This window comes from Anser brachyrhynchus, assembly GCF_964034855.1.
Source record: "Anser brachyrhynchus genome assembly, chromosome: 1".
Classification (NCBI taxonomy): Eukaryota; Metazoa; Chordata; class Aves; order Anseriformes; family Anatidae; genus Anser; species Anser brachyrhynchus.
In genome coordinates, this window is record NC_137694.1 from 89,229,893 (window position 1) to 89,242,945 (window position 13,053).

The 13,053-nt window shown below is 38.1% G+C and overlaps 1 protein-coding gene across 15 annotated transcripts in view; it reads right to left on the reverse strand.

Annotated features, from left to right (window-relative positions):
• Positions 1–13,053, reverse strand: part of EPHA6 (EPH receptor A6) — a 568,875-nt gene that overhangs the window by 107,307 nt on the left and 448,515 nt on the right. For all 15 annotated transcript variants that reach the window (XR_013952651.1, XR_013952652.1, XM_080597214.1 and 12 more), the window contains one exon: positions 8,962–9,147. Coding sequence is in view for 13 of the 15 variants with exons in the window: in XM_080597214.1 (XP_080453340.1) it covers positions 8,962–9,147 (186 nt within the window). In the remaining 2 variants the exon portion in view is untranslated. The remainder of the gene's footprint in view (positions 1–8,961; positions 9,148–13,053) is intronic.

Genomic DNA, 13,053 nt, shown 5'->3' on the forward strand with positions numbered 1-13,053 from the left:
AAAAATACATTCAAGAGGAAAGGCTAGATGGCCAGCTCCTTCACAGAGGAAGATCTACGGGTAATAATAAATCAAAATAAACCCCAACAATGGTTGCTACTGAAAACCACATGTACTTAAACATGAGTAACACCGTTTACATTTAAAATAATTCTTTCCTTCCTGCTAGAGGAAAGTAAGGCTCAGCATCCACAGTACCCACTTTTGAAAGCAATACTTTAAAAAAGATATGAACTGACTGGAAAGAGTCCAGAAGAAAGAATTAAGAATGACCAAAGGTCTAGCAAACATATACCATGCAGAAAGATTTGACAGAACCTGGCTGATTTACTGAAGACAGTAAAGACATTAAAATAGTCTACAAATGTAAAATATTGCTGCAAAGAGGAAAGGCTCAAACTGTTCCACCACAAGTAGGAAAAGAGTTAATGGCCTTAAGGTGCAGTAAAAAAAAATTCAATTTAGCAGTGGGAAGGCTAAGTATGAGGATAGTTAAACATTCAACAGATTGGCAAGGGAGGCTGTGGATGCTTCACCAGGTGAGGTTTCTGAGAACACAATGGGCAACCATCTATCAAGACTAGTTTAAATATAATTGATTCTGCCTTTGGGCAGGAAGACAGAGAAGATGACCTCTCAGTGTCCTTCACAGCCTTATCCTATATATTCTGTGAATTACAAGAGGATAATTTAACATTGAAGAATAATGCAGAAATTAAGCATTTATTTAATTTGCATTTTATAAGGACACAGTAACCCTGCCTGAGTTCTGAGAGTACTGTAATACTTAACAATTAGGTCGAAGTTTACTAAATAAATGCTTCTGCTTTCATCTGACTTTGCTAGGCTCTAGAATACAGCAGACCCGCTTTTAGCTATCATAATAAATTATTCTCAAACTCAGTATGTCCTGTATTAAGTTCATTAAGATCATCTTAATGGTCTTAATGCATCAATGGCAAAGATTTAGTAACAACAAAATTGCAGCAGGACTTGACCAATACTCAATCTCTCGTGTATTTGCTAGGGTGTTAATACCTCTATACAGAGTAAGAAACGAAAGTACAGATATCAATCAACTAAACACAACTTGTGAACCTGGATTATTGATTGCTTTTTATACACTCTTTAAACATCTCACTCCCTTATCTGTTGACTGTGAAAACATACTCATTTTATAATTTTTCTCATCATTGCTCATATGGTTTTGGTACACAGGCAATGGATCAGCCATGTTTCTCAGCAAACCTGTCAGCACAGTGCAATCTTGTATCCCTGTTACTCATGAAATCTTATGGTTACAGTTGTAAAAAAAGCCCCAACCCTACATATATCACCTACATACTGTATCTCTCTTGCCTTTTAACTTACTGCACCACACATCTCTCTAGTTTTATGGTAGAGGAAGACATTGAATACTTTATCCAGAAGATACATGGAAATGCAATCATTTGCATTTAATCATGATGTTAATCACGCAAATTGATGATCACATTTTTCCTTAAAAAACAAAAACAAAACAAACAAACAAACAAAATAAACCAACAAAAAACTGGTGATTTCTTATCTACAAGATTTCTTCTTTTTAAGGCTGTTGGCAGGAATGACTTCTGTCACCTCTTTTCTACTAGAACAACATCTCACATCAAAGCATCTAAGTATCTTTGAAAGACAGGTACTACATGGCTGAATGCAGACATCTGAAAGCAAAGGATCCTGAAGAAAGTGAAATCCTGTTTCTCAGACATGAAATATAAAAGCAGAATTACAGAAGTTTACTTGTGTTAGATAACATATCAGGGTCAGATTAAGCTGCTGCTAACAAGATGTTAGCTCTTTGACCGTTTGACAATATGCTTTTTCTTCACTGCTTATCAGCTTATCAGCCTGCGAAAGATGTTACGGCAGAGTTGACGGTTATAATGTATAGCTTGCTTGCAGCAAAACAGAAAAGCAGAAAGCAGAAATGTGACTGATTTGAACTGCAGGAAACCATAATGACCCTTTAATTTCTGTAAAGCAATCCTCAGATTGTAATTAGTATAAGAAAAAATTAATTTTCCAGAGGTTTAAGGGATAATTTCTTTTAAGTACGTAACATTTAGGCGAACCAAGTATTCGGTATTAATTCCTGGCAGCAACCTTCAACAAATGAAACGCATGGTAGTTTGCATGCATTATCTGAAATACCCACATGCATGTGTGCATGCATAAAAATAACTTAGTACTATCGATGTTAATTATGTACTTTCAATACAATTCATGAAAGGTAACCTATTTCGAAAGAAGACTATGGATACTTAGTTCTGTCCGGGTCACAGCAGTCATGTAAACAGCTCTAACATTAAACATTTTATTTTCGATTATGTTTTCATAAATTGATCTACTAAATTTGGTTCATAGTGGTGGAGGTGGTTGTGGCTTCCAGTTTCTATGCTGGTGGCACCAACACTGAAATCAGTAAAGTATTGTGCTATTTATCTATGAAACAGGACGGAAAGGAAATTAAAGCCAGTAGCCTGATTCATTTATCTAGCTGTAGGCTGGACGTTTTGTCCCGAAGGATACTGTGTGAAGCAGTATCAAAAGCTCTGCTGAAATCCAGAAAGATGACATCAGCTGGCTTCCCTAGGTCAACTAGATGGGAAAGGTTTTTGTAAAAGGAAGTGAAGTTCGTTCAGCAGGACTTTCCCCTCACGAACCTGTGTTGTCTACGACCGATGACCGCGTTGTCTGTCAAGTGTTTTTCAGTAACTCCTAGAATAATTTTCTCCATACTTTTACCTGGCACTGAGGCGAGACTGACAGGCCTGTAATTACCACGTCTTGGGCATGGTCTTGGGCAGCCTGCTCTAGGTGGCCTTGCTTGAGCAGGGGAAACGGACCAGGTGACCTCCAGAGGTCGCTTCTAACTTGAACTGCTCTGTGGTTCTTTTTTTGGAAAGTGTTTCCCAATTGCGTGTCAGCGGTGCACTCAGTACCCTATGTCCATGTTCCCCCCCCCCCCAAGTGCTGCACAGGCCGTAACAGACAGAGCGTTTGTTAACACGAGCAATTTATTGGCCTCTGCGTAGGCGGAAGCTCCTGGACGGAATGGACTCTCTCCAAGAGGTTGAGTGGTCACTGCCTGCTGCTATCAGCTGTTTGTGTTGCAAGCCTCCACACATCTTCCTCAGCTGCCCGGGACCCCAAATACCGTTTGGCTGCAGAGAAACTGTTCCAGAGCAATTCCCGCTGCCTGTTGAGCAGTGTCTTCTGTGTGTCCGATGTGCTCAGTCCTGAGGCACCAGCACCCAGCGGATGTCTGGGACAGGCAGATTCTCCAGCTTGGCCCTTGGCAGGCACACTGAGGCCCATCAGTGGGCCTCAATAAATTCTGGGAGTTTTTCAATAACCCCTAGAATAAAAAAAGGACTGCATAGTTTCACCTGGCAATGAAGTGAGACTGACTAGAGGGAATGGCCTCAAGTTGCGCCAGGGGAGGTTTAGGTTGGAAATTAGGAGAAATTTCTTCTCAGAAAGAGCAGTCAGAGATTGGAATGGGTTGCCCAGATAAGTTACGGCGTCATTGTCCCTGGGGTTGTTCAAGGAGAGCTTGGACCTGGCGCTTAGGGACATGGTTTAGTGGGTGACATTGGTGGCAAGGTGGTGGTTGGACCATATGATCTTGGAGTCTTTTCCAACCTTACTGTTTCTGGGATGTGAGCATATTCTAGGATTGGCAGTTAGCCAAGTTTAAATTTACAGCTTCACTTACTGAACAATTTAGAACACAATGGAAATTCTGCTGCTTTGGGTATCATTATGGGTATGGCTACCATATGCTTTGTCAGACAAATACAGCTTTAAGTCTAATGCTGTGCAAAGCTCACTGGCTAATACTACATAGATACACTCTCACTACCACTCTGTGTCATAGCGTATTGCCTGTATGCCAAGCTGAAGGTATTCAGGGGTGAATAATGCCTTGCCACTCTGCTAAGCGTTTCTGCTGCAGGAGGCAGGAGCAAGAGTCTGCCAGTGCAAGAGGTCTTTTCAAGGGGTGGATCTGAAGCTGTTTTGTCCTCCAATATATATGTCTGTGCCTGGAGATGCCACTGATGTCTCAGTGATGTACTGAGATTACTGACAAAAGTAAATGTCAGCATTTGAAAGGGGTTACACTGTAGGTTATAACCAATACTATAATGCTAACATGGAATTTATTAATGTGTGTTTTCTGTTGATCCTGAATGTTTTAATTTTTAGAAGTCAAAAATAAATACTGCAATGTAGGTCATGTTTTTTGTTGAATAATCCTAATCACGTTTTGTAAGATATCATGGTATAGCCAACTTCAAATACTCACAATTTAACTCTTAAATTGCCAACATTTTATCTTCATAACATAACTTCTCCTGGGTATACACGTTTATGACCAATGTATAAGAATGTTACAGACACTGCCATAAAATTTCCTCAACCTTTTTGCATAGTAGACAAGTATACAAAGCTGTGTATAATGAACACATGCACTGTAAAATATATCACCTTCCAAAAGGATTTCTGAACTCTGTTAAAGAGTCTCAGCCTGTTAACAGGTTGAAGAAAGAAGGAACATTAGATTCATTATGTTAAGGGATGAAATGACCAAAACAAAATGTCTTGACTGAAAAAAAAAAAAAGATTAATCTCTTGCTTTTTTGATGAATGAAGAATGGGTTGGATATGAAGACTTACATATTGCAAATTGCAGTGAAACAGGATCTTGCTGCTGCTTTGCCTTTCTCATGGACAAGGACAATGTACATAGACCTCAGGACCCTTCTTTCACTGTACAGGTTATATATAATAATTTAAAAAGAAGCTCTATGATTAAGGCTTGAATTTAATCTGCCAGGTGACTGACTAAAGATTTCAGAGCTGCTACAGCAATCTATTTGAACATCACCAAAGCAAAACAGTCAGGAGTTAATAAGGTTTCAGGAGGTCAGGAGATGAAGGTGCCACTCCAAAGCCAGACTCAATGTTATGGGGATGTGAGCTTACACAGAACCAAGAATCTAGGTGGTGTCTTCAGGCATCCTCCTTTTGTGAAGGGCTAATTTTGAAAACTTTTCTGAAGAATAATAATATACATAGTGTTATTAAAGAAAATGAATGTCTTAAAAAGATTCCGCTCGTCACGATGACACGTGTGAGTCCTCCAGTATGAAAAGTTTGGAAACCAAAGCACTTCCTTAGAAATTAATTTTAACAATTGAGAGTGATTTGGGATAAAGTCTGAGGGGGAGGGGAACAAACTAAGATTATGATGACAGTAAAGCACTCGTGTGCATTGATACTTTGTTCTGACACAGTACTACACCGTACTGACAAGGCTATGCTTTAAACTATTGTGTAAGATACAATCAAGGTAAACTAACTACAGATTCCTGTTTGGTTGGTGTAACTGTGCCTACAACAATGATTTCTTCCAGCACAGTTAAAATAGTCAGAGATCATTTTCTTCACGTGTCTTGTAGATACTGTCATGTTGGCAGGTATTTGCTGTAAACACAGCTTTTATTTACTTTACAGACTTTACATGGGAAGCCTAAAACACAGACTTCAGTATGGTGTAGGTATGGAATATGCATCTTATTTCTGTGTAGCCCAGATCTCAGCAATGGTTACATATGTTTGCACTGAAGAAAAAAGTTTTATATTTCTTATATCTGTTTATGAAAGTGTAGTGGTTTGGACAATAACACACAGCTTGGTTGAGCATGTCCTCAGACACCCAAGAAGAGCTCCCAGAATTATCACTGTGCTGATATGAGTTGGAAGGGAAACATGTATGGTTTTGTAGTGTGCTAAGCAACTCTCATCAATTTGCTAGGCAAATCTGCAGTCTTTTCTGACAAACCATGAAAGGAGTGGTGCTGCTAAAACAACACAAACAGGGATAAAGTTTCCTTTGTGACTTCTGGTTAGCAAAATGAGTGAACTACTGGATCCAGATTCTGTGCTACAGTGTATTTGCCTTGGCCTGGCAAATTGCCCTTGAAATGAACTCTCTATTAGCAGAGAGTTTTTGCTACAGCAACAATTCTGCCTACTGTTAACTGCGATTAGGGACTGCAGTTAGGACAAATGAGAAATGAAGCAATTGGAAAAGAGGATTAAAACTCTGTTGAAGACTGACTTTTGAGCAGGCTTAGTTTAGCATTTTTCACTCTCTACAGTACATATTCCATAGCAATTTTGGAAACAGTATAATTTAAAAGTTAACATCTGCTGAGCTGGTAGCACCGGATAAAAGCTCTCATTTGTAACGAACAGGCAAATTTGTTATTGCCCCAGTCAATAGCTATTGATTTGGTAGAGCACTTCTGTTTATTACAATCAAATCCTTTTCCTTTTTTGTTCAATAGTCAATGACATTGTAATGGAAGGTACTGCTTACAAACTGATGCAATATACATTAGCAACTGCTAGGAGTTAATGACTAATGGTTATAAAGTGGAAAGCATGTGCTAAAAACAGCATAATACTTCTATTAATTAAACTTACTGCATCCGATGTGCCTTTATAGGTTAGTAGAACTGTAATGCACATCACATAAATAGTTTCTGCTATTATTAATCTAAGTTTTAATGCAGAACACCTTTTAATCATGCTATCATTACATAAATAATTTGGCTAGGACAAGGTTCTGTCTGACTTTTATAGCACACCTTTTAGTCATGGGAAATTTCTTTCCCTTGTGCAATCTTAGATTTTGCATTTAGGGAAATACAAGGCAACTGTTCTGCTCCCAGCTGAAGTCATGTTATTCTCTAACAACCACAGATGGGGAAGTATAAAAGGTAACAACCTAAAGACAAACTGGCAAAAGAGGAGCATAACAGAGTGCATGTATCTACCCCTGGCTCAGCTTGCCTCCTAGTTTCTTCTCTGCAGCAGAGCAGTACTATACAACTTTGCACTTAGTATGTTATATAACTTGCACTTTCCAAGCCTTTGGGTAAAATTTGTTGATAATCCATGTATTCTTTTCACTCTATAATTATTCTTGTGTAATTGTCATGTTTTAAACCTGCCTGACCTCAAAAATATTTGCTTTCAAAGTTTTTCTTTTATATCTGAGAGGGATGCATAGTTTTATAGGACAGTGTGACTATAACAGTTACATCTGCTATTCTTGCCCTCTAAGCAAGCAATCCAAAGCCAATAATGAAGTGCGTTGGCCTCTGAGAGAAAAGCACAACTGCTAATGATTATTTCTTGACTTAAGGTTGTCTATAACCACGTTTCCTGTAGAACAGGAACAAATACTCTACTGTTAGAGCACTGATTTATCTGTTTGTTTCTGTTTCCTTAATGCAATTTTCATTTCTCTCTAGACTGATGATGAGACATTATGGAAACAAAATTTATAAGTGTGGCAAAGATTAAACAATCATGCCATTGCCAAGTACATTATTCTGTAGTCTGTGTGCACCAACTAATTGGATTTAAACAATGTTCATAAATTAAGGCCCTTAGCCTTGTTAAGAGATGAGACATACAATACTACATCCACCAGGCGGATTCTGAAACTGGTGAAGACTGGTGAAATTCGAATTGCTGCTCTACTGCTCATTATGAATCAAGGAGCTAAACTCAGTTAAGTACCTACATATTACATGTCTTTACAAAGATATCCAGTGCTGCTCGGCCAGCATTAACTCGTGTTCTTTTTTGTTGTCGGCAGAGCAGCTACTGACAGTACAGCAATGGAGATTAAGCCATATCTTTCCAGAAGTCTGCAACATAATGGATTTTGTTAGTCTAGTAACCAAACATTCCTAAATAGTAATGAATTTATTTTTCACAATACTGTGTGAAGAAGAACAAATTGATCCTCTTCATCTTAATTTAGAACCAGAGAGAGACAGATTTGCACAAGGTCATCCTGTAAATCTACTGAAATTCCATTCCAATGACATGAGTTCAGGAGATATAATTTTCTCTCTGTTCTAGTACACTGTGTTCTCCAAACACAGCTTTTGATATTGTAACAAGGTGAAAACAAGAAATACTCATATTTATTGTATCTACTGTGAAGGTAAGAGGGCATCATTGACTTATACACACAACAGTTTATCTTGTCACAAGTTCTACAACCACTTTAGAAGAGAAATATATGAAAGCATTGCAAATCAGCAAACAACATGGCTTGGTTGAGGCAATGATTATGAGAAGAGTATGTCTTGTGAGCTTTCTAATTCAGTGCAGCAAAAAGATGCCATTAAACAATTACATGCCTGATAATAAGACTTCTAAATAATACTTAAATGATAAATATATATTTTAGCATTTCAGAAAGATTCAAAGCCCAGATAAAAATGCTAGACTTCAGAGACAAGATTGTTAGCCTCTTGGCAGCTGCAAATACGTATAAAGAGTAAAACATTATCATAGATTATTCTGGAATTTTAGAAAATCATTTGCAATTGTATAATAAGTTTAAAATAATTTACAATTTTATTTCTTTAAAATAGGAATTTGATCTCTTCTGGCACCAAAATCAGCAAAATTAACTGAGTAGAGTGAGTACTTGTGGAAAAAGAAGAATATAGCTGCTACCTTACAAACTCTACTAGGTGAATTGACCTTATTGTCAACTCAGTTACATTTATGGTTTCCTCTGCTGAATTTCACTTGCCCCTAAGCAGAATCTGCAGTGCTATTTCATAGGAACCTGTAAAGGTTTTATATGAATGAGGAGGATTTTTAGTAAAAAGCAAAACAAAACGCCAACACATTTCTAATTGAAAACAGATAGGCTACACATTTCCTAGTGTGATCTCAATCTCTGCAGTATTTGCCATCACTTTATGATTTGGATCATTTCTGAGGACTGCAATCCGTATCAAAGGTGGAAGCAATGCTTAATATCGATACTAAAAGACATAGAATGGGAAAACAAAGAAAAAACTCATAATAGTAACTTACTTTTTGTAACAACTCCTTCAAGGCGAATTATATTTGGGTGATCAAATTGCCCCATTATACTAGCTTCTCTCAGGAAATCTCTTCTCTGCCTGTCCATATAGCCACCTTTCAGAGTTTTAATTGCAACAGGTATCTCTCTTTTTCCTGGTGTCTTCAGACGTCCACTGCATACTTCTCCAAATTCACCTTAAATAGAAAAAATATTTATAAGAGCATTCACAATGGCTGAGGAACTATAGTATAGTTTGTACTGCTGAACCTAAACAACTTATTTTCCAAAATAACCTTCAATACCTGTCTTAAAAGTTGTCATTTTTAATAGCTCAGTGTTGTTTGTAGTGGTCAGTGAAACCAGAACACAAAAATATTCAAGAAACTCACACAGCCCATAAAACTAGAGAGTATACCTGTCAGTGAGAAGTAACAGATAGGATATTCAAATTCCTGAGCCACACCTTTCATTTGTGCCATTACCCTGAGATCATGGGGACTGCAGCAGCCAAACCATCTGACCTCCATGGTGTAGTTTACCTTGTTTTACTGACACTTTGAAATTGAACATTGATATCAATACGTTTGTGGTATAACTGAGCATGCTACGAGGAAGTAATGTAAAGAAGCTTAGATTTTAGTTCTAATAATGACAAAACACCTACCTATAACTATTTATAAGGCATGTGGCATCAAGACCTATATGAATAGTAATGCCATTAGAGTAGCAGAATGTATGACTATCCTGCACTTGCAGAAGGCATTTAAAAATGTACTTAATGCTATTATGCACCGGAAAAGCACTTGCACGATTTATTTAAGTGACTTATGTACCTACATGAAACTAACTACCTATTCCATGGTTTGAACAGCCAAAGGCCAACATTTTCAGCAAATCAGGACTGAGTTGTGTAACAAGAAGAATCTTAAAGCTTGCTTCAACTGGTGTTCCATATATGAAAAGGTCTTTGAAGAATGCACATCTCCTCACATTCACTTTGGACATTTACTAATTGAGTTTGTATTGAAACCACAACTTTAATTTGATCTTGGAGCCACTCAAAAGTTATTTAAAGCCCATACCAAACGTGACTTGGATGCCTGCAGGTCAGTTTTCAATGGGTTGTAATTCAGTAAATCAAAAACAATGTTTACAAAAATATGTCAAAGCACTTGTCAGTGCAAGGTATTTCCATAGCAAAATCAAATTTGCTACCCTAGCCATTTTGGAATCAGAAACACTGAAAAACAACAAAAAAAGAAGGTCATAAACAGATATATATTTATCTGGAGGAAATATTTTTTTATACCCTCCAGTGAGTGCAGTATGAACTAGTTTTCCTTAAAGGTTGACTATAGAATGAAAGAAAATACAGTGTGTGACTAAATATAAACTGAATACAGAAGAGATAGGACTGAAAGACTGAAGCTTCATTTCAGAAAATTGTAAATTCTTGATATTATAGGATTAGAATAGTTGTTGTCATACAGTCTGTATTTTATTAGCCTATGTCACTTCCACTATAATATAAAAGCATGTCTTATTAGTCAATAAGATACAAGAAGAGTGGAGGGATTAAAAAAAAACACAATTTCATAGCTGGCCTTTCACTTCAAAACAGAGACATCATCAAGTGCAAGAGTGCAATTAACAGATGCGGAACATAACCTCTGAATAAATTAGCCTATTCTTAAACAGCTAACGAAAGCCAAGTTTCCCAGGTCATCTTTCTACCAAAACAACACTATTTCTTTTATTTTTATCTTATTTTGAAAATAAATCCAAGTGTGAGCTTCCCTGAAGATACGTAAAGTGTGTAAAAATACATGTCACAAAACTAATGCTCTGGGAATCTTTTGACAAAATGGGAAGTTGGCAAGAGAATTTCCTATATGATTTATTCCCTTTATCTCATAGAAGGCTCTGCTTAAAACTCTGTTTGCCTGACTAGGACCACTGAAAAAGCAGTAGTTAATTTAGACTTTCAAATTCCTACCATAAAACAAAATAATGAAACCTGAATGTTTTGAAGGATACAGAGTCACAGAATCACAGAATGGTTGAGGGTGAAAGGAATCCATGAAGTTTAATCCCCAGTTCAATACCCCTGCTCAAGCAGAGACGCCTAGAGCAGGTTGCCCAGAACAATGTCCAGGTGGCTTTTGAAGATCTCCAAGGATGAAGACTCCATAACCTCCCTGGGCAATCTGTGCCAGCACTTCCTGATGTTTAGATGGAACGTGTTCTGCCTAAAACACATCACATAGATATGGTATATCAATTTTTTTATTCCATGATATATCCAGCAGTGTTAGAATTCATCTCTAAAGCCATGGCCTTATGGCATCTTACTGTTTCTTCAAACATAATTAAAATTAAGTCATCTTAAAATTAGAAAAAAAAAATCAATTTCTTTCTCTTGCTGAAACAAAGTGTCAAGGAAAAAAATATTAAAACCTTCATATCCAGTTTTTGAAGGTATTTCAAGAAAAATAAATTTGTGAACTGCAAAATCTCATTTTTGAGAAAAAATTGGAAAGCACTGGTTATAGAATAAATTCTTTTGCTATTAAAATATAATACAAGAGAGTACTGCAACTTCAGAATTTCCAAAATAATAGCATTCATACCTTAGGGACTGTAGAGTTGTTCAGCAAGTGTTTTGAAGTGAATTAAACTGAAAGAGGCACTTGAAGGACTTACAAACCCAAGATTTATTATCTGTATAACATCCGAAGTGGGAGAAGGAACACCATGTCTTCCCCTGATCTGTCTCTTTTCCCTTTTCTGAATTAATAATTTGTACAGGCAGAATAATCCCCTTGGATATTGGGACTGATGAATTGATAAAGACTAGCAGCATTTTTTTGTTGTGGTGTGATGTCAACCAGACAGTTATTATATTTCGAAACCTAAGGTATGCGTAATAATTTCTAGTTCTGGTTTAGACTAGATGGGGATCAATAATATCATTTAAAGTGTTGAACTGTTTATGCTGAGAAACATTCTGACAGGATTCCCTTCCAGAATATTTTTTCTGGACTTTCGTTAAGATAAAGAAAGAATCTAAAATTACTTTAAGTGAAAGGGAAATTTATTCAACAAAAAGGAATTTTTTAAACCTAAGAATCTGATTGTTCAGATGGAAGATAAACAAGACAAATGCTGACCCTGCAGCACTAAAGGTTCGTGACTGCATGGGTATTAAGTAGAAGCTAAGAGACAGATGTCAGTGAAGTCAACACCATTTCTTGCTCCAGGGAAAAAGCTGGTGATAACTAGAGTGAACTAGAGTTCATTGTCTGTTCAGTTTTAATAATGTGTAAATAATCTATGTTTTAATGATATAAAACTGACATGTCTTATTGTATGTTACGCAAAAATAAGCTAATTGAGCACTCCAGAAACTTGCCTTATGCAAGCCACACATCCCTTTTCTCATCCAGTCATAAAATATGTGTTATTTAAAGTGGAACAGGAATGGTCAGTCACTTAAAAGTCCAATATACAGACCTGTATTGCTACATTGTATTGGGTTTGTATGGCAAGGTTCTGGTAGCTGGGGGCTGCAGTGGTGGCCTCTGTGAGAAGAGTCCAGAAACTGCCCCATGTTAAATAAGAGCCAGCTTCAGCTGGCTCCAAAAGGACCTGCCGCTGTCCTGAGACAAGTCAATAAGCGATGTTGTTTGCGCCTCTTTGAGAGCAGATTTAAGAAAGGGGAAAAAATTACCTGCTGTGCAACAGCAGCTGGTAGAGAGAGGAGTGAGAAACAGACCTGCAGCCCCCAAGGTCATTGCAGGAGGTGCTCCAGGCAGGCAGCAGCAGTTCCCCTGCGGCCTGTGGAGAGGCCCCTGGTGGAGCAGGCTGTCCCCCTGCAGCCCATGGGTCCCACACGGAGCAGATCTCCACGCTGCAGCCCGTGGAGGAGCCCCCGGTGGAGCAGGTGGATGTGGCCTGGAGGAGGCTGCGGCCCATGGAGAGCCCCCGCAGGAGCAGGCCCCGGGCCGGAGCTGCAGCCCGTGGAGAGGAGCCCACGCAGGAGCAGGGGTCTGGGGGGAGCTGCCGCCCGTGGGGGACCCGTGCTGGAGCAGTTTGCTCCT